We start from the raw sequence: 27,450 nt of genomic DNA, 5'->3' as shown, positions 1-27,450 counted from the left end.
ACCAACACAACTGAGCTCCTGCAGCGCAGCGACAAAACTTTAAAGCTTTCTGCTTTGCATTGTTTTGTAAAAAACAAATAAATAAATAAGAAGTGGTGCAATGAAGGTTTTTGTTTAGGAGTGGACCACCTAAAGCAGGGGTGACTAACTCATTTTTATTTTGGGTCATATGAAGATCGCAAACGTCCTCAAAGGGCCAGTTGTGGCAGAATGTATTGATACAACTTCTAATTAACAAACTTAAAATAATAATAAATAGCTGTCTCAGCAATTTACATCACACCAAAAATGATCATATAGGAAAATGTGATTTTTGTTTTCTAGAAGAGACAGAAAAACAAATATTTTGTTGAGAGAAGGGAACTGGTACAAAGATCACATAATAAATTCCAGTTTGTCCAAAATGCAAGACATTTTGGACAAACTTTCCACTTCTGAATCTTGTCGTTTTCTTTATTTAGCTTTAAAATCTGTGTAATATATATTTACCATCCCAGGCCACACTCCATTCTAGTAAATGACAGTAATGTACATTTAAATGTTGCTTGCTAACTGCCATAAAGAATAAGAAGTAGAGCAAGCCTCCAACAAACCATATTCATGTCTAAGCAACAAAAAGTGTTATAACGGCAGAAGCAGTGGGACTCAATGCATCACCCCACTCATTTTTTAAGTAATTTTTGCCTTATGAGCCAACTGAGGCAAAGACAACAGGCGATAAAATTCTCCAACCAGTTGTACATCAGGTTTGTAAGGGAAACTATGAGAAATCAATGTTAAAGCCCAAATCTTCCTCAGCCAGAGGAAGAATGAGCAGAACAAAGTCTCATTGGATGTGAGTGTGAAATCTGTGTTGGACGCAAAGGTTTTGCAGGTACGAAACGGGTGAGTAATGACTTAAATAATGCTGGCTTTTGAAAATCTGCCTTCCTGAACAGAAGCATAAAAACAAACAGAAGCATAAAAAGGTGCTTGCATGTAAAAGCCGCAGTTGCTGCAGCACATGTTTTCATGCTGCCATAGAACTACCATTGGAATTTATATACTGCTCAAAAAAATAAAGGGAACATTTCACTTTAATTTTGTGTGTGGCTCCAAATCCAGGCCTCCATTGGTTAATAAATTTGATTTCCATTGATGATTTTTGTGTGATTTTGTTGTCAGCACATTCAACTTTGTACAGAACAAAGTATTCAATGAGAATATTTCATTCATTCAGATCTAGGATGTGTTATTTGAGTGTTCCCTTTATTTTTTTGAGCAGTGTATATAAAATCAAACATAACTACCTTATTGATCTTTGATTTGACTACTAATGTTATGACATAAAAAAATTACCTTTGTGCAGACGAACATGTGGTTGATCACAGTCTCATTCAACTTGACATGAAATGGCTGCTGGCCTTGATCCAGTTCTTGCATTATTCCAGACTCTTTCGGGTTTTGGAAATATAACGATCTGGTTAACGGCTGTCTGGGTTCCCCACTGACAATGTTGGACCATGATTTCCTATTATTTCCCTCAAAATCTCTGTGACCGCATCGCATTAGCATGTTGAACCCCGTCATGTTGACGGAGATGCAGTTCCTCCGGGTAAGGGGCGTGTTCTTCGGGACAAATAGCTACCTGGAATGATTGACAGGTGGCATGACGTCAATTTATAGGTACTTCTTGAAATAAAAAAAATAATGATGTTAAACATTCTTTTGTAATTTTAAAGTACACAGATAAAAACTACTTTGATGTGATTGATAAAACATTATTTTAAAAGTTCTACATGTGTGCACTGGAGTCCAAATCTGACAGACTTGGGGGTTTTTGTGGCCCATTACTGTGGTTGAACAATGGTACAAATTTCCTTGTGAAATGTTGTAATCAGTGTAAAATTATTACTGACATAATTTTCTTACAATGAAATGTACATCATGAAGTATTTGTCTTTTTGAAAATCAAACTTTTATAAGTGGAACCACGTTTATCCAGAGATTTTATTTAAAAACTCACTTTGTTCCAAGTTTCCATTTAATTTATTGAAATTGGTGTTTAATAAATTTAATTAACATGTTTAGCACAGAGAGCATACACCCAGTGGACAACAGCTGCATGGACTAAAGTGTCTTGAAGAAACGTGCAGCATTTTTTTCTTTGAACACATTAAACTCTGAAGCAGATGGGCTGCAGGACTAGAAGATCACAATGGGTTCAAATTCTAACGAAGTTAATTCAAGTTATTCACTTTGTGCCATTTCAGTAAAAATGTTGCACCAACCATGTTCATCTCAGTTACCACACTGGACTCATTTTCTGATGGTTACTTCCTGCAGGATAAACACACAAAAAAATCTCAAATAATCTTAACATTTTCTCACTGGTGGCCTCCACAGTTAAACCCCAAACAGACTAATTTTAAGAAGCCCTGAAATGAAGCCGAGCCTACTACAATCAAAGTGTACCTAATAAAGCAGCCAGTGAGAGTACAGTAACTGTTTCTGTAAATAACAATGACGTAGATCATTATTCGCCGGTGTCTTGACTTTCTTATCGCCTTCGATGCTCAGAGGAATGATGGAAAAATAAGGTTTTGACTTCGTTTTTTTGTGTTTTGTCTCCCTCTTGTGGCATTACAACAGAACAGCAGTAGATTGCCTACCTTTAAAAGCCACATTCTTATTAAAACGTACTCAAGTATTTTGTCTAGTTTCTAGTGCAAATGTCTTAGCTCACTTGAAATAAGACAAAACTAACTTGCTTTTCAGAAAGATGCAGGAGTTTGTTTTAAGTGAATAATTCCTTAATATTCGTGAAAAGTGGTAGATTATCAGTAGAGTTGGTTCTTTTTAAATTATTATTAAACGATTATTCACTTACAACAAACTGCTGTATCTTGATAAAAAAAAGTTACTTGTGAGTTAATTTTATCTTATTTCAAGCCTAATAAGATATTTTCACTAGAAAATAGACAAAAATACTTGGTAAGATTTTGCGTTTTAGCAGTGTAACTTTGTGTTTTCAGGTTTACATTTCTCATTTCTAATTTCTATGCCATGTAGTATTCGTTAAACAGTTATGTTTGTATTCAATTTGGATGAAGAGGAAATTTTCAAAATAATAAGACAAACTGAAAAGTATTTTTATTTTAAAAAGGGGGATGAGTTTTATTGTCTCTCATGCCAAGTTATTGACTCTCATCTGTGTTGCTAGGCAATGATTTTGCTGTGAGTTTTGGATATGAAGCAGAGGATGTTAATGAGGTCTGCAGAACAAAAGCTCATTCTTTCAGACTGAGAAGACAATTGCAAAACAAAAAGAGAGAGAGAGACAAATATGGAGGCAGGAGGAATTGTGTGACCCCTGGAATGACCTGGTTTTACAATTTATTCGTCATAGCATGTGAGCCTGTAACCAACACGAGTTGAGGAATGCAATGGATTCCAGATAATGACATAAAATTAATAATCTTGAATATTAGAAGTTTATCAAATTATGTCATCCTTGAAATAATCGCACTGAGTGCTGCATTGCTGTCAACATTTGTGCCAAAATGTCTGAAAGTCTTTTTCTGAAATAGAATAAGGTTGAAATAATCCATGAAAGTGTGGGTTATGTATATAAGTTTCAACATCATAAACATTAGTGGGAAAGGTCAACTAATCTGTCATATGTAAAAAAAAAAAAAAAAAAAAATTAAAGCCAAAGATTCACAGTTTTTGCACATTTTACTATCAGTTTGTAATTTAAAAAGTTGGAGTATTTACAGAAATAACAGAAAACTCTGGGGGGAGCAGAGCTAATGTAATTCAAAAATTTCAGTGCAGTTAGATCATCAGAAACAAGTCAAGAAACTGGGGCACTTTCTGGAATAAGGCCTGGAAGGACAGCAGCTTGTGCCAGGTGCTTTAGCCTTTGATCCAGGAGTTATTAGGTAAAAAAAAAAAAAAAAATCATTCGAGTTGAAGGCCAGAAATAAACAAAATATTTCATGAAATATATTCAAAAGGTAAATCAGAGCTCCAAATTATGAAAAACAGATTAGGAATATTCAACAGGATCCTGCACAGTGATGCGATGTGAAAGACCCACTGCAGTGGAAATACAAAATATGACAAAACCTGCTAGAGTGCAAGACCTTCTCACCTAGAGAAAGGTTAGTCTGATATTTTTTTTAATCTTTGTTAAATAAACTGATCATTTGAAAACTGCATTTTGTATTTGCACAAATTATTCCCATCTGACATAAACATTTGCTTGATGATCTGAAACATTTAAATGTGACAAATGTGAGGGGGGAAATACTTTTTCAAACACATAAGTTGAAATATTTGGCACTGTGGAACACGAATCCCCCAAACAAATAGTAAACAGCCCCAAATTAATATTATATGCCCAGGATGAGTGTATGCAAACTTTTGATTCAAAATGCACAAAGCAAAAATTAACCACAAACAAAAAAAGTTTCATGCAAAGAGTTTATTTATGAATCAGACTGCAGTATCATACAACAGTAGCACAATCGTATGACTATGGATTATGCTTGTATTTATAGATACAAAGATAAAGGCATGTCTTAAAGGAAAAAAGGAAAATGAATGAGCTCTGTTTTGATTTACTCTAAAAATAGCTTTTAAATACTTGGCATAGTTTTGTAAATGAAATTATGAAACATGATGTCTTGCCCACCGGTTTCACTATTAAGAGTACCAAATGCAAATATACTTTTATGAAAAACATTTTTTTTTCTCCACTCTCTTGCATTCCATGCAAGGAAGAAAAAAAGATGTTGGTGAGTACAAAAAGCACTTAAATCTCATATGAAAATAGAAAATATTACAAGTGTGCATAATTACTTCATGTCTGCACATAACCTGTAGTACAAAAAGTCAAATGACACTATGTTCAAGTGTACCTGACATGCCAATTGGAGAGAGGGTGGGTGCGCATGTAGAGAAATAATTAAAATGTTGTTTGGGGCAGTTTTAGTATACGACCAAAGCAGTGTCCAAAATGAATCAAAGATGAACTGTGTTAGTAGATATAAGCCAGCTTGTCCTCTCTGCTATACTGATTATAAACTTCAAGCAATATATTTTATCCTGAACCTTTTTAAAGTTAAACTCTCAGTTTTATTTGGGTTTCACAGTTTTGATTCTATGATCTGGCTAAAAGTGTACGAAGAGCAGAAAGTGCTCACAATGCTACTTTACTGCTCCGGTCAGAGGAGCGGCAGGTCAGTGAGTCATTTTGTAAAAAACAAACAAAAAAAAAAATTAACGTTTTAAATTAAAATCTACTGTGTGAACAGTGCTTAGTACGTTAATATTTGGCATTTCTCTGGAGTACAATGTAATGCACAAGTAATAAGGCGACATGAGTGGTCCAAATTTACAAGAAATGGCCCAAATACCAAGACAAGGTTCTGAGTTGATCCAATGCTACAGCTGTAAAATGCTACATAACAATTAGGTGTTAACAGATGAGTGATTTAAACTACAGTTCTGGTGATAAGAGTCACAACAGTGCAATAGTGCTGATGTAGAAAAACCACATAGCTGCAAACTTACTTCTGATCAGAATTGGACTAAAATCCTAAATGTGGCAGAATCTCAGCCTGCACGTTTTGCAGATATGCGGCCTAAAGTAGCATATTGCATTGTATCCTGTAGTGCAATAGATGCCGGTGACAGCAGAACATTTTCACACTGAAAGAAAACGCCGTGTGATGGGAGGAACAATGAAAGAAAGACAGAGTACTTAGGAAATAGAGGGAAATAAGGACGGGTGGGGAGGGGGAGGAGAAACGAAAGAAATCCAAATTTTATTTCTTAACATGTTTTGAGGAGCGACAACGCAACAGTACATGAACTGGAAGACATACAAAGACAAAGATATAAAGACACAGGTCATGTTTGACCACCAACGTAGGAAATACAACTTTGATGGGATAATGAGTCAAATATCACAAAGAGCGTCCAACATTGACTTGGTTAGCGTATGAAAAAGCACTATCAAATTGTAAATAATGGCACAATCAGAAAGTTTCTGTCCTGTTAAACCTTGCAGTGACGAACCCTATCGCTCACTGAATCCAAATCGTGTGATCAAGGCACACAACAGGGTCATCCTTCTGAAATGATAGGTTTTTTTAAAGCACTAGAAAATTACATATACTCTCAATATGATACTATACATAGATATGACACTTTTAGCTTGATATCAGCGCGGAGAAATAAAATTCCATGGTTAAATACAAAATTTCTCTTAAAATATTTAAAATATACTTTATTTTGTACAATTATGCAAACCGATTACCAAGTTGATGATTAAAAAAAATAAATACTCAGTGAAATGTTGTTTCACAGATGTACGAAGATAGGTATATATGGTGAAGAAAAGCACCCACCCTATGTTAAGCGCCCATATACCCTGACATGACTCCACTTCCCTGTAATATGATCTGGATGACGTGTTCACATTAAAACTTCTGACGATGGTTCCTACAGGTAGCTCCACTACACCACTGGGCTGTTAATACAACAATATTGCTCTACATGTCTTTTTTTCCACTTTTCCTTGTTTTTTTTGTTTTGTTTTTGTTTATTTTATTTTTTTTTGCTCTAAATCCCTACGTTCATTTTTAATGTTTTCCGAAATCACCAACTCTATCTGTGCCTTTATTGCTTCCTGAAATTACCTGGGAATTTGAACTTTACACTGAATTGATCAGGTTGAATTTAAAGTCTTCCCCTGATCTGACCAGGATTTACAAAGGTGGTTAAGAAAGCCAACTCTTCCTGTCCTGTGTAGAACCAATGTGACACATGTTTGGACAACTGACCCTTCATGTCATGTAATGTAGAGTAACTCTTCACTGAAGAGATCTATGGGTTAAGGTTGCAGTGTGTAGAAAAGCAATGAGAGCGGGCATAATATCTTTAAAACTTAAAAAAAAAAAAAAAAACGAAGAAAGGCGCATTTATCTCTTCTGAAAATCAAAACAGTTCTTGAGCCAAAGACAGTGATGTCCAGTTCTAAAAACAGCTGTCACCTGACCACAATCTTAGTTTATTTTGGTGTAGTTTAAATGCAACAGAAAGAGGTTCGAGAAAATAACCCTTCTACGTCTATGTTGGCTTTAACATAAACACTTACATTCATATCCTGAAACTGCTCCCCGGTAAACAAAAACATTTGTTCAGAAAGTCTTTTTCGCTAGTCGCACTTTAGAAGCTCTGGTATGCATGACAGAATTGCATAATGTTTGCTAATGAGAAAAGCATCGATAGAGGATAGAATAGAAAAGGACAAGCCGCTACGAGAAGACTAACTAGTAGAAACGCTGTAGGAGGATGGGGTTGAGAGTGGAGGGCACATGGGGAGGTGGGAAGTCAGCTTAGGAAGGCTGGGGAGGGATCTGGAGTGGAAGTTGCCCCGCAGGTGTGCAGGGCACCTCCCTTTGGCAGTGGAACAGCACTCATAGTAGTCAATGCAGCGCCGGAGGTGAAGGTGTACACAATGCTCTTGTCGGACAAGAAGGCCATTTCAGTGTCGAGATGAGATGAAGGCATTCTAGTAGGCAGCCAGGTCACAGTGTTGGAGCTAAAAACCTCAGATGGAAACGATGGACGCAGTTCTTTTCCTACTCTGCCCCCCCTCGGCTGGGATCAGGGGTTTCTGGGAGTCAGAAGGAGAAGGAGAAGAAGAAGAAAAAGAAGAAATACGTATTTACTCACTCAAATTACGCTGCAAAGACACAAAATCTCCCTAACTATTTAGGTCTAGTTTCCAGTGCAAATATCGTAGTACTCTTGAAATAAAAACAAACAGGTAACCTTTCAGCAAGATATAGGAAGTAGAACATTTTCATTAGTATTAAGCAATTGTTGATGTAAAACAAGTCCTATATTTTGTTGGATAGTTACTTATAAGGTAGTTTTGTCTTATTTCTAGTGAACTAAGATGTTTGCACTAGAAACTAGACCAAAAATGCTTGATAAGATTTTGTGTTTTTGCAGTGTATCACAATTTACAAATGGGTGTTTATGTGGGCACATAATTCACTTAGAGCTATTTTTATTCCCACCTGAGAGAGATGATTTCTGTCCATCTTGCAACACTGACTCCTCAGCTCCCTGCTGTGAATGTGTGACCTCCTGATTGTTCTCCTTGCCCTCCTGTGGTACTCGGTGGAGCTCCTCCCTGTGGTCTTCCTTGCCCTCTCCTTCTGCTTCCCCCTCCCCAGAGTCAGTACTCCGGATGCTCAGGCGTCTCACCCGACATATAACATCCACCTCCCTCATCCTAGCAAGTCTTTCAACCGGCACATGACCTGGAGAAATAGCCAGTTTGTTCTGCAATGCTTCAATTCGCTGGGAGGGCCCCTTGGTCCGCCTCTCCCCCTCCAAGCTTAGTGATAATCTACGGTCTAGGTTTGGAGGAACTGAAAGTGGCAGTCTATCTGGCGGAAACTCAGGTAACCCTGGATGGTCCCGTCCCAGGTGACTTCGTAGACCCACGCGAAGTTCTGGGACAGACACTGACTTTTTCTCTTGCGCCTTCTTTTCTCTAGGCAACGTATTGTTTTGCCTCTCACCTTTCACCACCATTTTCTTTTTGACTTCAGGTGTTTTTCCTGAAATAGCTTTCTCTTTCTCTTCTTTTAACTCTACTTTTGTAGTTACGGTTTCATTAGCATGCTGTTCCTCGGTCGCTTGTAAGTCTGCAGGAGGATCAGATCCTTCCACTGTAGATGCAGAGGGAGGATCATCACTAGCTTCGTTTTCTGGTTTGCCCTCAGCAGGATCAACTGTGCCTGAGTTTTCTGCCTGAGCATCTCCACCTTTCTCACCAGCATTAGCGTCTTGCGTCACTGACTGCTGCTCCACTGCTTCAGGAATGAGGTCAGATCCTGGCTGATTGGAACTCGAGTCTTTTGGCTCCCCAGTCTTTGAGTCCTTTGCTGGACTTTCTAAGGCAGCACATTGTGGTGGGCTGCCATTTTGATTTGCAGAGCTGTCTGAGCTGTTCTCCTCATGAAGTGGAGGCAACGGACCCTGTCTCATTTGATTCTCGAGCTCTCTTTTACAAATAGGGCATTCCTCTTCAGATTCACCACTGAGATCTTGAAGAGGCTCTGTGTCGTTAGGTCTCGATGGACCAGTGGACGCTCTGTTTCCATCTGCAGAGTCTTTAGACTGACGTAAAGTCTGACATATGTCCTCATAGTCTGGAGGACTGGTAAGCGTAGAGGCATCTTGCATGGGCTGTCTATCCGCCCACGGCACCTCCGCTGCAGTGTTGTGCGTCGTTGGACTGAAGTCACAAAGTGGCGTTTCGATAGGCTCATCAGGCAGGTCTAGCTTAACTGTCCGGCCATCGTTGCTCCGTCTTCGGGAAAGATGTGCAACAACCCTGTATTCTCTGAATCCGGTCTCCCGGGGTGGGACTGGGAGTTCCTCTCTAAGCTGTTTGCTGAACGTTACTGACTTTGTTGCAGGTCTAGAGAAGGCGCTCTTCACTTCTCGGTATTCTGGGTCAACAGACCAGCTTACTGCACTGCGCCTAAGGCTACTGGGCTTGTTGAGAGGTTCTGATGTCAGTCGGATTTTAATGCGCTCTGGAATTTGAACCGAACCATTTGGGACTTTATTGCTGGCAGTGCCAAGCTCTAAGATGTCTTTGTAGGCCTCGTTGAGGTCCTCTATGCACTTGTCAACACTTTGCTGTTTGCTGATCTGCTGCTGTTGCTGATCTTGGATTTCTTTTTTCATGCTCTCCAGCTCTTTGACAGCATCCCACGGTCGCTGCGTGGCGGGTTTTATCAAGAACTGTTCACTGCTCGCTGCTGGTTTGGCCTCCTCCACATTTCCTGAGGGTGGGACTGCTGGCTGCTGAGCTGTGCTCTTGTTCAGCTGGCTGGAGAAGGTGGAGGTCAGAGAGAAGGCGCTGTTGCTTGACAGCTTCAGGCTCTTAACTCCCTTGATAGGAAAACTGAAGGCAGTGCCTACTACAGCACTGCTGTCGGGTGCAACGTCAGTGCCAGGAGGAACGGGTTCTTGTTGTGCTTCCTTGTTTTCAGGGGCAGGTTTTCGAGCCTCCGGGCTTGTCTGTGTCTCCTGATCTCGATATTGGTTTGCAGGCCAGGTTCCTGATAACTTCAACTCTTTATAATGATTGATCTTAGGGGGTCTACATGGTAATTTCTTAAACATTTTGCTGCTCGCCCTACTACTTGTTTTGCTGCTTGCGAAGCTACCAGTTAGAGCCTGCAGCTCCGCTTCGGCTGAGGATGTGCTTTGGAGACTTTGGTTTGTTAGGTGGCCGGTTTTGTTGTCACTAGGACTGCCTGCTGGGTCCGGAGATTTCTCATTGTTGTTGTTCTGATCACGGATCGTCCCGGTGAGCTGCGGAGTAACGGGGACAGACACTAAACAAAAAATGGTTTCACTTAGTCTCTTTTTTAGATTTTTTGTCTTTTCTTTCTCCGGTGGTTCATGCTGTTCTACTTTTTTAACCTCTGTCACAGTTTCAGATACACCCTGGTCAGCCGGTTTACATGGGGGAGGTGGTGGTTTGCCAAGAAAAGATGAAGGAAAAATAATCGGACGACTTTGTTCAGGACCTACACTTTCACTCTTTTTAATACCCCTGTTGCACCATCGATTACTACTCTCGTTGTCACTTGGAGTGGGTTTGTTGGCTTCAGTATTGGGAGCTGGCCCCTGCTGGGGTGGAAAGGCACTATCATGTGTAGATTGTCCTAGACTCTTAGCGAACTGAATCTCTTTGTTGATGTTGCGGAGCTTATCTAGGTCGGTGAGAGAATGTCCGCCAGGCCCTCCTGAGATTTGTTTCACTCTTGGGTCTTCGATGGATAACTGCCGAGCCTGAACCGGTTGTTCATCAGGCCCAGGTTGTACCAGTTTTCGGTAGGACGCACTACGTTCTCCATAATGTCCCACCCAGGAGCTGCTTCCCTGTCTGGAGAGCCACCTTCCAGGATCTGAGCTGGGCATCTGCAAAGCTTCTGCCCTCCATCTTAAGTTTATCATTTCATTGCGATTGACTGAAACCGCTCTCGGAGGGAGGGCTCTTTTATACGACGGAGGTGGGATGTAGCCAGGAGGCTCCATTCCAGTGATGGCAGAGTGTTGTGCGTAATAGTCTTGTCTCAGATCCCCACTCCTTGGATAATAGATAGATCTGTCTTTTTGTTTGGCACCCTGGTCTATAGCAAGCATTTCTGCGCTACCCCTTGTCTGCTGGTGTATCTCGTATGAAGGAGGCTTTAAAGGCCTGCTAAACCTGGGCTTTGGTAAAAGTGCAACATGGCTGCTTGGACCAACATTCCTACCCCAACCATTTCTGCCACCACCATAAACATACCTACTATAGGGCCCAGAGAAAACAGTGCTATTAAACCTTTGCCTATCAGGTAGGCTTGGTCTTGATAGTATGAGATCTCTGCAGTCTGTTCCGTCAGGTGACAAAACTCTGGGGAGTGACTGAGACTTTGCTTTAGTTCTAGGATGAAAAAAACCCTCAGGTGTCCTTAGACGGTACTGGTCCTTAGCCCATCGTTCCCCATCGCCATCTGACAGTTGCCTTCCCATTCCCACAGCAGGCTTCCACTCCTCTGTCCCGAGGCTTTGGCACTTCCTCTCTCCGGTTACCCTTAGCTGACCAGGGCCTGCATCCGGGTCCCTTAGCCAGGAGATTTCCTCCCATAACTGCTGCGCTTGCCTCTCGGCCCGGTATTCCTCTGCTGTGATCAGGGCCTGTGGCCTCCATGCCCCAGCAGAGGCCCTCAGCTCCCTGCCATCAGCGTAGTCCAGAAGGATGCTGAAATCCTGGCCTCGCCTCCTCCAATAGGAGATATCCCGCTCGTCATGGCTTAGTGGCTCTGAATAAGTCAAACTAGGAACATCATAGAACCTGTAAATACACACAAAGTACAGAGGGGGAGTCAAGAGGACTGAATCCTGAATGACTTTGTTAGTTTATATGATTTTTTTCCCTGGACTCCACGAAAACTGGCTTGTCAAGCTGAGTAAAAATAAAAATGGATAAGATTCATTACATTTAAAGCTATAGAAAAAAATTCCCACATGTCATGGCAAAATATTATGAGGCAGATAATCTGTGAAAATTTTAAACTTGTCCACTTTCTCCCTGAGCTGCTGTTGTCATCTGAAGAAATGCATTGCATCTGGTTAAAAACAACCAATCAGAGCCAAGAGGAGGATCTTAGCATAGCACAATCATGATTGACAGCACTAAGACCCTCCTCCTGGCTCTGATTGGTTGTTTCTAGTTGGCACTGAGAGAACTGAAAGAAGACAGAGGGGCTTTATTTTTTCACAGACTATTTGTCTCATACTATGTTGTCACGACATGGTGACAGTCTTAACAAATATGTAAAAAAAAATATTTTCTATAAAAGTTACATACTGCAGGTTTAAATATAAAAAATGACATGTCCATGTCAGTGGAGAGGAAGCGTTTTGGCTTCGGCATTACTTGCTTTCCAACACAACTTAATCAAGAAGAGGCAGTTCATATGAGACAGAACTGCTCAAGTCAGCAGTTTCAAAGTCCCTTGAAGACATCATGAAATTGTGATGCTACTGCAAAACGATCTGCATATTAAATTGTGCTGACCTTATCTTGGAAAATGGTCATCTGGCTGGCGACTGTGGCTTTTAAAATCACTGCGAAAATATCCCATTACCTGATCTGATGTAAAAGCAAAGCTCCCTTTATCCCTCTGTTTGTTTTATCTCAGACCTCACTCTGCAAAATGAATCCCTGCGCCTTCAAGAAATGCACGATAAAGGGATCGTCTGTGTGCTATGAAACGACATAAAAATCAAGTTTTTGCTTCTAAGCTGTTAATCCTGCAAGAGGTACATTTGGAGAAACTGAAAAGATGTTTTCTTTTTTATTTAAACATCACAAAATATCAAAACCTTTCCTGTAAACTTATAAAATGCTAAATAAATAACAGATTTCACACTTTTTGTCACTCCTGGTGACAATATGAATGCCTTTTGTGAGGTCGGTGAGACCTCTCAAAGGCTCTCACTGACCTCACGTGAGAGAAAATTGTTTATTTTCATTATTAAAACAATTTTTAGCCTCATATCTTCAGCTCTTTTTACAGATTTTCTACAAGATTTAGATCTGAAGAAGGAGAGGGAAATGGGGAAAAAGTTGATTTTGTGTCTTATGAACCATTTCTGTCTTGATTTGATCATATTTTTTCAATCATCACGTACTGTTCACTCTTTTTCAGTCTTCTTATCTCAGAATTAAGCCTAAACATGTTCACACCTCTGGGTGATTAAAATTTAAAATATCTATCCATCTTTCAATCAAGAAGTTTTGATTTCCTAAAAGACAATAAAACTGTTATAAAATAGTTGTTGAGTTTTATCTAAATTATTAAAAACTGGCACGCTAAAAATTATTTCTACCCTTTTCAACAATAATGGGAAAGATCTTTTTAGGCAATTCAAACATGCCAATCACCAGCTTTTTTATTATTATTTCACTTTGTCGATGAAGGCTTCCTTGCCTTCATCAACAATCTCAACAAGACTCAAAGTGCTCCAAATGTCACGTCTTACTTATATTTATATAAGTGATGGATGGATTATATACTTTAAAAAATTCCAACAAAGTAAAATTAGTCATACAATGATATTAAATAAGCTTCAATTAAGCTTATCATTGAGAGTCGACCACTGATTTTGTTTAAAGAAAATATTACTTAACATGGGAGGATTTTACTGCACTCAAGTTAAAGTTTGATTTTTCTGAATAAGAATGGCAACATGGAGAAATATAATAACAACAGTATGCATTTCTTGACAAATACAAAAAATGTAAAAGAAAGAAGAAAGAAAAATAAACAGAGATTAAAATTATTTGACCGTTTGTCATGTTGCAGGCATGCTCCTGTTAAATGCAGTAAATGTGATGTTTTTCCGGATTCAGTGAGTAACCCTTTTAATTTAGTCATTATGACCAGAATGACATTTTACCCCAGTCTTTATAAAATAAATCTAGTTTTTACCCTTTTATTCAGCTGCATTTTGGTTAAAAATTCCTGCTATTTCTCCAGCAATCCAGACAATTTAGCTTTTATGTTGTACAGCAGAGAAAACACATAAAGGTCATAACTCCCATCAGCACATTTAACCCAACCTTATGTCATTTTACTATAATTAAGCACCAAGTGTGGGCTTTTACTGCTTATTAAAGTTTAAATATAACAATCCAATCATCTGTATTTTCCCCACTGTAGCATATTCGTTGCATAAAAAGAACACTGCATGGGCAGAGCTCCATCAAATATCTGCACTGCACAAAACCCACTGTTAGTCAATGTAGTGAGCAGCAAAGTCAATGGATCATCCTCAGCAGCATATGCTACTGTATGGCTGAGGGAAGTCGCGCTATGCACACTTGCCCAGCAACATGCTTACATCACAGAGCACGTGCTGGGTGGGATTCAGTGTGCCAGTGTTTACACTGGAGTGATTACGCGCCTGTCTTCAGGCATGTTCAGTCTTTGTGGGTTTTCTGGCAGACTAGAGCTGCTGTTTGCATCTGCAGAAGCCTTAAAAGCACCTTTTATATTCCCTCATATTCCAGCTGGAGATAAGTCGGCGGTGCTGCTGCAGCCAGTGTTCTGCAGCTCTGCAAGGAGGGGAAGAGAGCAGAAGAGAGAGGAAAAAAAACCCTGCGCAGTGCAGACTCAGTTTTGCATGCAACACTGAAGGGCCCCAGTGAGAAGAGAGCAGAGGAGAGGAGTGGAGGGAGTAAAAGGAGAAAGAAAAGGTAAGGGGCGTGCCGGATAAAAAAAAAAGAGAGGGAAAGGCACCAGTGTTGCCTATGACTGTGAATTTGGGATGTTGTAGATATATAAAAACAAGAGGAGTAAATTTCCACCAGAAAACTCAGAAATGTTGAGATTAATCACAGAAATTTTCAAGAAAAGGCGAGGAAATTTCTGAGTTTTAGAAGTTGAACATTTTCATGAATTGTTGCAAGTCTATAAATGCGGGTCATGAAACTAGATTGTATATATATGACCATATGGGGCAGTATTAAAATGAGTTTCATTAGTATGACAGCATATTAGGGCTATCTGAGATTGTAAAAAAGGAGTACATTTTCATAGAAATGTTTTTTGATTAATCTCAAAAATAGAGAAAAAGTTGAAAATTTGCTAGAAAACTAAAAAAATGTCAACATTTTTCTACTTTTGGAACTAAGAAATTTCCTGTTTTATTCTTGAAAATTTCTTAGATTAATCTGAAAATGTCTGAGTTTTTTTGGTGGAAATTTACTACAATAACTCTGTTATGCCGTCGTACATTAGATTTTGAAATTTGGTCCTTTTGGAGGGGATGGGGGGAGATGGGCTAGGGGGGATTGGGCGTGTTTTGCGTTGTGCTTGGACTTAAAACTGGATTGGAAGCAGATCTGGCAACCCTGAAATCACTCACCCGCTATCAGTGGCGAGCGAATCGCCCAGGAGCTGCACATCACCAAGGATACCAATCCCAGCTTCTTTCCTCCGCAGGTTCCTCTCCCCGCTCTCGTCCGTGGCGGGGTAGCCCTTCACCAGCGCCTGCCTGCTGCCGTAGATGCCCGTGATGGACGCCCCCCTCTCCGCCTCGTACCCGTTAAGCGTCCCCCGGCCGGCCCTGCTGTCCACCAGTTCTCGCTGGCAGTCGGCGGGACGTTTATCGTACGGCACGGCAGACGGAGGGCCGCTCTTGGGCAGTTTGTATCCATGCGAAATGAGGAGGTCCTCCACGCTGTACATGGCGGCGTCTCTCTCACTCCAGGGCGGGAGGGCAAAGGTGGGAGTGTTGCCTTATGCGCAGTGCTGCTGGTGGAAGCTGGAGCACGGCTGCTCAGCAGAGGCCATCACTGGGGAGAGAACAGCGAGGCGACATGTAACAGAGAGCAGCTAAAGCTGTCACTTAGAAAATAATATTTAAAGCTTTGAGCTAAGGTCTTCCTTCTGAAATTCAGAAATTAAGTTAAAGCTACCGTATGTACCTTTTATATAAAATGTTTTTTCTTCATATATTAGTTAAAACTAACACCATGTAGTGACAGTTTGCTATGAGACAGATAATCAATGAAAAGACCGATCTACTCCACCTCCTCCTTACTACCGCTCCCAACTAAAAACAACCAATCAGAGTCAGGAGGAGGGTCTTAGTGCTGTCCATCAAACACGTAAACGCGCTTAAGGCGGAGAAACAACTCACTGTTACAGAAAAACCATTTATCCACCATCTGTGTCCATGCTAATTGGCTTTGTCATTCAGGACAGCGTCTGCTGATGGGGAGACGCTGCAGACGTGATTGACAGCACTAAAACCCGCCTCCTGGCTCTGATTGGTTGGTTCCTGTCAGCATTTGATACTCTGGGAGAAGGTAGAGGAAGAGGAGCTCGATTTTTTTTCACAAATTATCTTTTATTCCATAGGACAAAGTGAAAGTTTCAACAAATAAGTAAAAAAAAAATATATATTTTTTAAAAGTTACCTGCTGTACCTTTAACCGAGAGTAAATATAGTTTATGAGGTTTGTTAATATTTGGACATACTAAAGAGAAAAGTAAAGTAAAATCCACTTTTTTCCGTTCCAATATGATACAGATATCTGAAGTTTTGAATCACCCGAATAAGAAAAATAGTGCTGAATTAGCTTAAAACATTACTTAAAAAAATAGACATAAATGCACTGAATTACATGTTTACTTGATAACTCTGCAGCAGTACAGCACACCAAAATAACATTAATTTGAAATATGAACATAATTTCAACATGACATGTTTCTGTTTTAGTTCTTACACATCTCAACTGCTGCTATGTTTCTTACAGCTTCAAGTTACAAAGGTGCGTATTAATGAATCTGAAAATCCGTTCTCCAATGTCTGGATGTTGAAAACTGTGTGAGCCACGCCCTGAACTCCTGTGAAAGAGTCATTTCATCCGCTTTACAGGACTGCAGCTTCTGGTACGCAGGATCATCTTTTAGCATCACTGAGAATGAAGAATAATGTAACATCGTGACTGGCTGCAGGCCGTTTTAGGATTTTACAAATAGTTTTAAAGACATGCCGCATTAGCTGAGCTCAATTAACTTGAACAAATGTTTACCGGACCAGAAGAGTTTTTTTTTCTTTTTAAAGAAAAAAAAGAGAGGGAATGAGAGGCTGTTCCCACTTTACAAACAGTTTAACAACTTTGATAGTTGAATGAAACTACTGGTGAAAGTCCAAAACTCATTATGAACTTTTTGCTGACAGCTTGGTACGGTCTTATTTCTTTTGTCTTTTTTTATTTTTATTTTTTTGGTGTGTTTAAATGGAAAATTTCACATTTTTATATTTTAGATTTGAAAGTTTGCTAAAAAAAATAATAATAAATTTTGAGATTGATCTAAAAAATGTTCTATAATAAATAGAAGATTCTCAGATTTGAAAGAACTCTGAGAATCCACTCTTTCCGAATTTGTAAATAACCCAAAATGTCTCGAATAAACATACGCATGGTTTTCACATTCAGGAGAAATTAATGAGAAGTAGATTTCAAACAAACCTTCCAGAGTTTGGAGTTTGATCAACTCTGAACTTTCTTATCTACTTTTCCACAAAAAGACCAAAAAAGCAAAACAAAACCTTTGTGGCATCTTTTAATCTTCCCAACAGAGATAAAAATAAAACAATTGTAGCATCTTTCTAAATTCATGCAACTATTTCCTTTGCAAAATTAAAAAAATGGAATATACACATATACCCTTTTTTATTTTAGAAAACTCCTAAATATACATTCACATCCACAAATCAACCAATAACATCTCTATACCATTATAAGATTTAATACAAATCAGCATAAATTGGTTCAAGAATACACAAAACAATTCTTACAGTCCAGATATTTCTCTGTTTAGTAACAGACATGTGATTCAGATGCGTCAGTGCTGCAAAAAGGCCAGAAAAAAAAAGACAAACGATGCTTTATGAACCCCGTGTTTGCTAAGTACCTGCTAGTGTGTTCGTCTGCTTGTGTGTTGATTTATGAACGCCCGCGCCGCCCTGCCTGTCTGATATATTAATTAGTGGCCGTAACAGTGTGTCCTGCCTGGAGATGACAGCGGATGTCTTATGAACCTGACACACATTAATCACTGGCTTTGCTCACATAAGCATTTTTGGATAGAGACTTAAATAGTGACATCATTTCAATAATGTTCACAGAAATGCAGCACAAAACAGTGACGGTTTATGTCAAAGTTTACAAAATGTAGGCAAATACTTTATTTAATTTAGAACAACCAATAGAAACGGCTTCCATTCAAACGACGTCAATTAAACCGCAGCTGAATTGTTTTTACATTTTCCCTCGCAGCAGCTGGACTTTGGTCTAAACGTACTAAAATGATCAACATTTTTTTTAGGATTTCTTCAAACTTCAGCTGCTTTTTCACTTGGTTTTCATCCTGATCCTTGTAGAACTACAAATATCTTAAATTTAGGATTATTTTTCATATCTAAATTAAAAGTTTAACAAGAGGAAAAGCAGCAAAAGTCCAAATTAAAACCTTCAGAATGCCTGAATAAAATGCTGCCTTTTACAAAAACAAAATGTTGTCCCCTTCTCAAGGTTTATTACTCAAAGGCTGCTTCTATTCAAGAATGTCATAAATCATGACGTTTTACGTTTTTACATCTGATCAATATTAGTGAACTTTTATCACCAAACTCCTTTCGACCACTATTTGTTTACAAACACATCGATTTGTTAACGTTATTCAGATTTTAGTCACAGTTTAATGCAAAGTGCACTTCTTATTTTATCTGTTTTTTGGACTGAGAAGACGAGACGGTACCGGGAGAAATGTAAGCAGGCATTTATGAGTGTGAGCTGCGCTTCCTGCTTTACCATCACTGCTGCATTATTGTGTAATCCAAAAAGCAGAAACCCAATAATGAGTTAAATTAATAATGTTTGCTCACTTTATATAAATTGATGTCAGTTCAGCTAACGTTTACACTTATAATGTTTAAGAAGATGAAACTGAGTGAGTTTTTCTCGCAGAAAATGAAAATAAATCACATTCATCAGCTTTAATGTACAATTTTATTAATTCAATAATTCAATTCAATGCAGGTAATCAACTTTATTCAAAATAATAAAGCATATCAGGGTTTAAACTAAGTTGCATTTTGCAAAAATGTCACCAAAACCAGATAATTTCCAACATTATAAAACATTTTTGTGGCTAAATGATAATGAAGAAACTAATTTATACAAGCAGTAGTAGTTTTGATGTGTTATTTTATATTTAACTTTTATTTTACTGCTATATAAACCCATTGAGATTAAAAACCTGAAGTCCTGGCCAAGAGGCAGCAATGAATGACCAAAATGGCCGATCTCCCAGAACAACATTAATAGTGACTAAAACTGTAATTGTTAGATTCCTATTTGGCATTAAATTACACAGAGATTTTTTTTTTTTTTACATCTTTATTCTTAGATCCAAACATTTCTGCGTCACCTCTGGTTAAAATATACACATTTCCAATTCATGGATCAGCATTTATGGAGTTTTTGTGGAATTTAACTCCAAATTATTCATAGAAAATACGCAGATTTTCTTTTCATACAGCATATAAAATATTCAAAATAAATGTGCTTGGGAAGGTGAAGAACAAATGAACAATGCAACTTGATATTGGTTGGTATTTGCAAAGCAGCCAATCAAGGACTGTGATTTATCTACCTTAGCACTGATTAGTTGTACTTCCAAAAGATAAGGAAGACAGTAGATATTAGTTCCTGGGGTAGTGCTTAAACAGTTTCCACTCTGCATGATAATGGATATAAAAGTAGATTTGGTGTTTGAACTATTAAACTGGGTAGTTATAAACATTTTCAGAGGGAATATCAAGTAATTGTGGATTTTAACTATTCATGGGAGGTTGAGGTCCGCTGTAAATGTGATTATTCTGCACAGAAAATAGATTAATTTAAACACAGTTTCAGATTTATAAACACAAAAAGAGAGCACGTGCAACGACAAGATCACATTTGATTGAGACAGCTGCAAAAAACTGGACTGACTTATTTTCCAAAACGCCAATTTGACTCGTGAAACCTTTGATATGTTTGTGAAAATGAAACAATGGACATCGGCTGCAGAGAAAAGGACTCGCCCAGAGCGCTGTTCATGCAGAAACCGCCTCTAAAATCAAACAAATGACCTAAAGCAGAGTCAAATCTAATTTGCTTTACCATGAATCACTCAAAATGTCTGAAATACATATAAAAATGGCATTTAGATGATTTTTCCTCTCATCTTGACCTTACAGTGACCTTAACATTTCTCACCCCGTAACTTTGTCCACTTGCCAGTTCAGAGTTGCCCCCAGAGTGGGAGTTCACACACATACTGTTTGCTAAGCATTTTTCTCTGCAACGTTTAATATCAGCCAATTGTCTTGGGCTAATTAATACAGTCCAGATGTATATGCATATATATATATATATATATATATATATATGAAGCTCAGCAGAAAATCCCTACTGACCATTTTTCCAAGGACAGCACGTGAGAAAAACGGTGAACGATTAACGGCTTTGTAAACGCCTCTTCAAAACCGCAAACCACACAGGCTGCACCCAAAACTACAGAAAAACAGCCTCAAATCAAAACTTTGAAGTCTTCTAAAACTATTCCTGCTTGCTAAAGTGGAGCGAGTAAGGAGTTTGGAAAATGCTGCAAACACATCAACATGGATCGTTTGTGGAGGAGGGGAGAGGGTTTGAAATCCAAAAGCAGGGATGATCAATAAGTGAAGAAGAGTAGTGGAGCAGAACCAAAGAAAAAACAAAAAAAAACGACACACAGTGGCTATTTTTTTTTTTTGACAAGGTCACAGCTTCGAATGATTGCAGCGGAAATATGGCACATGAGCCTCTTTTTGCATAGCAACAACAAAACTACCAGCAGTAACCACAACACAAGTCGTCTCTCCACATGGACGAGGAGGGACGGCTTTGAGGGGAAAGACGGGGAAGTTCTGCGTTTTGGGGAGGACAAAACACAAAGTGTAAAACTCTGCAGCTTGAATCATTTAGAGGCTAATTAACACTCTGATTTAATTTCTCATTATACACTTCCAGTTACAACTTAAAATGAGACAGAACTTTATTAAGTATTAATGTGTATAAATTGGATTTTAACTTAAAATTTCAATTTTTTATTTATTTATTTTTTTTATTGGCTGGAGGCAGCCATTCCAGACAGGAGAAGATATCCAGGCCTGGAGGGCTGCATGCACAGGTAGGGGCCACTGTAACACATCAGCACTAGCAGGCAGCACCACCCTAACAGCTAAGGGAGTGTACCTACATCCTACCTAGTGACAGGCAGAGAGCAGAGCAGATCATAAAAATAAACTGCCTCTGCAAACTCAGTCAAAGCACAAGTTATTAATTAGGAGCAAAAAAAAAAAAAAGCCATCCCTCCTCTGGATAAGTCACTGTAGCTATGAATGAATGATGAACTGAAATAGATCCGTTGTATCATAGCCCAGCTATCAATAAAATATCACTGTTGTGATTGATACATCATGCATTATAGATACAGCATGACCTAGCCTCCCCACAGCCTGCTGCAGCGGAGCCTGCATGAAAACTGACAGCTTGGTAGATTATATTTTTAAATCGCCACCCCAACACCTGCAGGTACATCTCCAGCAGCCACACGCCCTCTAAGTTGAAAATATTTGACGAGAAATTCTAACCCCGGTGCAAGAAAAAAAAAAAAAAAAGATCTCTTCACCCCCCCAACCCCCCTCCCATAAATAAACGCAGAAAAGCTGGATGAGGGAGCGCACCATCCCCGCCTCGCCTCCACCACCAGCAGCAGCAGCAGCAGCAGCGGCGGCTCATCTGTCGACAGGAGAGCATTTTGAGGCGTGTGCAAGTTGCCGAGGTTTTGCAGATGCGTCCTCGCTGCTGACTGTGTTTACCAAGCCTAAATCGTGGAGGCTACGTGAGCCACACGCATACAAGGAGAAATAATGACACCAAGCAACAGCAACACCCCATTCCTTGGGAAGGAGCGGTAGAAATTGCGTGCAGCACGTTGTAAAGGCGAGGAATAAAAAAAAAGGGCGTAGCGGCGGACGGAGCATACCTGGGAGGATGTTCGGCGTCGCAGTTCCCCTGCGCCCAGCTTCTGCTGCTGAGACTGAGCACTGCACAGAGCCTGAGCCGAGCATGCCTATTGGTAGGCAGAGACGCGCTGGTTGCTGGCTGCCTGGACTGGGCGCTCCTCACTATACAGCTGAGGTGGGGTGGGCGCCTCACATGCAGGGATGTCGGAATGGTTTCTTCCAAACTGTTTCCCCCCTAACTTTACCTTTTTTTCATAGCAACAGTAATTTTTCACCCCCCTCACACTCATGCAGCCTCTACTGCTGACTTGAATGGTAATTACTTCTACTTGTAGTTCGTTTTTTATCTTCACCACTTGACAGATTTCTTTCCCCACGTAATTCTTGTGAACATCTGCATGCACCCAGGTCTATTCTGCAAGATTTGGTTGTGCAGCGCAGCAGCAAGCAGCACCACACCCTTTAGTGATGTTGATGACTCGTCACCGTGTGTGTCCCCCACCTCCCATCCAATGCCAGGACAGCTTGGCTAATTAAAAGTGTTGGGCTCGGGCCTGACTGTGCCAGCTATGGCATGCAGCAGCGAAAGGGATCCCTCATTTGAAGGAAGATGCATCCCGAACTGAACTATGGGTAAGTGAGAGCCGTAAACTTTCTCTGTAGTTCAGTCTATTGTTTTTTTTCTTATAAAATGTCACTATGTCATGATAGTGTAGTATGAGTCAGATTATATGTAAAAAGCTTCTCTGCCTTCTACCAGTAGTAAATAGAAACAACCAATCAGAAGCAGGAGGCGGGACTTAGCGATGTCCATGCTAAGGGTAGTTAGCATGATTACTGTTTTGAACCCAAATGGAAATTAAATGTTCTTTTAACTCATATTAAGTCACATTCTTCAGGCAGATATTGAAGATGATGGCTTAGCTTTGCATCATGTTTTAACATTATTATCTAATCTAAGACATATCTGGAGTGTTGCTTTGATTCTTTCATGCATGTCTGAGAAATCGTTTAATTTCTATGGCAACCATTTAGCTGTGCAAAATGCTTGGGAGGACCTAGCTCCGCCTTCAAGATGCAGCTCCTCCTCTAAGCTGCAGTTTCTAAGCTTCACAGAGCAGGCGCCACTCAGCTCCTTCAGACTAGCCAGCAGCAATTAGCAAACACCTGGTGAAACTGTGCATCTGCTGAGCTCATTATACAATCTACTTCTCAGTGAAACACTGGTAAAACATTGTTAAAGGGTTAATAGAGGAGCCATATTGTGATGACTCTCATCTCCATCAGGTTGGACTGGGGCCAGAAAAATATTTTGTCTCAATGCATCAGATTGAGACCAAACATATCTAAAGAAGAACAGGCAAACTCCTCTGTCTATTCTGTGCAAAGCACAGGCAGAAGCTTGCAGCTGCAGTGAAAACTAAAATGTCTGAACAGGTCTTAATACTAACACACACACACACACACACCTCCTTTTTCAGTGTAAGTTAGGAAATCACTTACAGTATAATTTGTCACTTTCCAGTTTTGCACCATATTGTGTTATGAAATTCCATTAAAACGATTAGAAAGTTTGTGTTTGCGACACGACAAAATGTGGAAGAAGTTGAAGGATTATGAATGCGTTTGCAAGGCTCAGTAAAAATAACTTTCACTCTGTTCCTGGAGATGATAGATTGTAAGGTTAAGCATGTGGGAGTCTCTTTTTTCTTTTCCTGACTTTTATCTATGAAGGATGTAGATACAGAAATAAAATGTCACAAAAAATATGTAGAGAACCTCTTTATTAGTAAAATCATCTCCAAATTTGTGACATGTTGAAGTTTTTCTTCCTCTGACATCTTCCTTTAATTAACAACACTTCTGTGTGACATGGTTTATTTGCATTTATATTTCAGCAGAAAATCTCATTTTTATTTATTTTTTAATGTGTAGATGCCTTGTAAGAAATGCTCTGCAGTTTGTGGTTGAAAAAATGAACCAATGGAGTAATGCAAAATGACTGTTATTTAAATAGCCTGTTTCAGACGCTGCTGTGTGCTGCACTGGCTGGTCTCATTCCTTTATCAGCTCTGCTCCACTTCACCAGGAAACTGGCTGCCTTTTCCTTTAGCTCTTCACTGCTTCTAAAGTACTCTAAAAATCAGCAGCAGAATAACTAACAAAAGCAGCTGCAAAGCAACTTTTAATATCAAATATAATACATGAGGGTATTTATTTCTCCTGCACACAGATGTGAGTTTTGTCTTCCAGCAATCCTGTTTTGCTCCAAAAAAAAGTCTGCAAGTGTCACTTCCTCCTCCTTTTTTTATCAGCACAAAAATATATTCAAAATGAGAGTTAAGTCAATCTCAATATTAGGCAGTTTAATGCTATTTATTTGCCAATTAAGCAATAGAAACTTCTTAAAATGCAGCTTTTGTCTTGAGGCAATAATTTACCATTATGGAGAAAAACATATGTTGCTTTGAAGCAACAGAGAGAGAGAGAGAGAGAGAGTGAGAGAGAGAGAGAGAGAGAGAGAGAGGGAACCAATATGACAACAAGAACAGTCAGTAGTGTGTGCTTATGTTCAAAGACTAATATAATACCAGTAATCATAATTTTTCTTTCATCTTTTGAGTTTAACACAGATAAATATAACTTTGGGTTTAATCTTGGCTGGCTGATGTCAGATGGATGTTTCACATTATGCTGTTTTAATAAATGGTTGTTTTTAGGTAAATTCTGATTCATTGACTGTTGTTGTATGGAGTTGAAAACATGTTCGACTTCAACCTTTGATTTTATCTTTCCTGACTATCATGACTTCCCTCCATCATGATAAATTTAAGTTTAGGCTTAGCAAGCATCCCTCTTAAAGTAATATAAAAACCATTAAAATATTATTTACAGCTTGGGAATTAGACTTGGAGGCCAATTCTTGGTGTAGTTGAAAACCAGAGTTGGGTTGTAACTAGTGACATTTACTTGAGTAACTTTTTGGAAAAATTGCCTTTTACTGCACTGAACTTTTACTTCAATAATATCATGAAGTATCACTACTTTTAACATTTCTGGACGCTTTGTGGAAAGTGATTTCGATTTTTTCGTTCGCCTGATTTTATTCTTTATTTTTTGCCACGACTTGAATCACTTTTTTTTTGTTTTTTTACTAAAATCTGTTTTACTCTTAAGTCATTTTTTGTACAGCTAGAAACATGTTTTAAGCAAAATGTTCCCACACACAGACACCAGTTTTTGCAGTTTTTGTTAGTTTCATAAGTTTCATATTGAAAGAAATTGATTTGTATTTTTTCCCATCTGATGGTAATTTTCAAATATCACATTTTAATATTTTGATCAGTTACTCAGTACTTGACTTTCTACCAAAGGTACAAATGTTTATTTTTTTAGTTTTACTTGAGTAAAAATATGTTGAAGTAGCGCTACTCTTACTTGAGTGCAGTTTTTGGATCCTCACCTCTGCTGAAAACAAACAGAGAAATAAAGAAAGTTTTCATTTGTTTAGGAAACCTTTGTTGCGGCATTTCATTTTTGCTGCAGATGGAAGAAAAATGGTCTGACTCCTGATGTCAAGGGCATTTATTGTTCTCCTCATGAAGGTGACTTCTGAGCCTCATCACCTTCATCACGTTCTGCTCACACACAAACATCTAAAACATAGACAAACACATTTAGAAACACACACACACGCTATCTGCCCTCTCGCTGTCCCCAGCCTCTGTTGCCTAGGACACAGATGTGATGGCGATGGGGACCCCATCCCATAACACGTCAAAGAGGCAGTGTGAGTGGCTGCAGGAGAATGCGCGGGGTCTCTACCGCCCTCTTGTGGCCAAAGCGGAGAACGTGTTTTCCTTTAGCCAAGATTCTGCCTGGTAACCCAATATGCTGACTTTTCTGGATGCAGACAGCCAGCCATGAATTTCTAATGAGATACCTCACTCCGTGAATCCTCACAGGAGACAGAGATGAAAAGTTCAACATGAATAATCACTTACGAGATCAGAGAGGAAGTTTACGACGCCATTAGTACGCTTTATGTTTGGCTAAATTATTTCACAGCCAGAGCAAGTTAATATCTCCACTCTGGTTTTAAAGAATTAATTCTAGTCCATCCACCATGTTCTCTATTACTCATAACCTTTAAATATGATATGCAATGTATATGATAACAATACATGGCTCAGATTAATGCACATGACATCATAAAACCTGTGATTATTGTTGACTCAGCTTCAGCAGCAATAGACTTTATGGGATACTTTCTGTAGCTCATCATTTACATACACTGAGTTATTCTGGTACTGTTCCAAATATTTCTACATTAATTTATGGCATGAATAAATAAAGAAACGCAAATTGTGTCGTTAGTTCTGCATGTTTTTGAGAAGTCTTCATTAAAAAATTGAACCAATGGAAAGTATAATTCAGAAAAAAATTAATTTGCTTTCATTCTATAGATAAAATCAAATTTCAAGGCTACTTTTTTCTTGTGGCACTAATGTCATGTTGAAATATTCTTTTACATGCTGAAAAAGCTTAGAGAGCAGAGGCGCCCTTAAGGAGGGTTAGAAGGGGGACATGGCCCCTCATGAAAATCACTGGCCACCTCAAAGAATCATGTTCATTTTATAGGAAGGCAAGCAGAGTCATATTCTTAAATGAAGACATACATGTAAAACCCAATAAAAAATGTACATTTTTTTTAAAAACTTTAGCTGGAGCGCCCCTAAAATTTTTACCAGTTTGGGCAGGGTACCATTTGAAAATGTTAATTCATTGCAGCACCTTTGCTCAAGTAGCAGTGATGTTAATTATAAAAACTGGTTATGTATTTGTTTTTCCTTAGGTAGTTTACTCCCTATATCATTTTTATATTTTTTGAATGAAAAGCAGATGACTAAACATATATAAATAAAGATTTAGTCCTCCATTTAGTCAAGACAATACAATATACTGTATGCAGCAATATATCAAGTATTCCCAACATATTTTTCAATATTTATTCATGAATTTATTTTGTTGTCTTGTTTTTATTTACTTTGGGATTTTTGGAGGTGATTTGTTGTAAAGTTTTCTTGTCATTTTGTAAAATGAAAAATACACAGTAAACCATAGGTGACAATTTTTTCTCTATCATATGAGGCAGCTGTGGCTCGCTGTTGAGGAATACTTATTTGGTAACAAACCAGTTACAATTTCAAAGAGAAAAAACAAAATGTATGACCC

The 27,450-nt window shown here is 38.9% G+C and overlaps 1 protein-coding gene across 1 annotated transcript; it reads right to left on the bottom strand.

The window, feature by feature from the left end:
* Positions 1 to 5,793: 5,793 nt before the first annotated feature.
* jcadb (junctional cadherin 5 associated b) lies at positions 5,794 to 15,939 on the bottom strand. The gene is made up of 3 exons (XM_014967342.2): positions 15,511 to 15,939; positions 8,079 to 11,929; positions 5,794 to 7,669 (listed from the first exon to the last, which is right to left on the bottom strand). The coding sequence occupies exons 1-3, from the start codon at positions 15,831 to 15,833 to the stop codon at positions 7,635 to 7,637; spliced, it is 4,209 nt and encodes a 1,402-aa protein (XP_014822828.2). The 5' UTR covers positions 15,834 to 15,939; the 3' UTR covers positions 5,794 to 7,634.
* Between the last annotated feature and the right edge of the window lie 11,511 nt (positions 15,940 to 27,450).

The sequence above is a fragment of the Poecilia mexicana genome, unplaced genomic scaffold (assembly GCF_051168715.1).
Source record: "Poecilia mexicana isolate PSO_F unplaced genomic scaffold, ASM5116871v1 scaffold_17, whole genome shotgun sequence".
In the NCBI taxonomy this organism is placed as follows: domain Eukaryota; kingdom Metazoa; phylum Chordata; class Actinopteri; order Cyprinodontiformes; family Poeciliidae; genus Poecilia; species Poecilia mexicana.
Note: the sequence above shows the minus strand (reverse complement) of the source record. Positions and strands in the feature narration are given on the sequence as shown.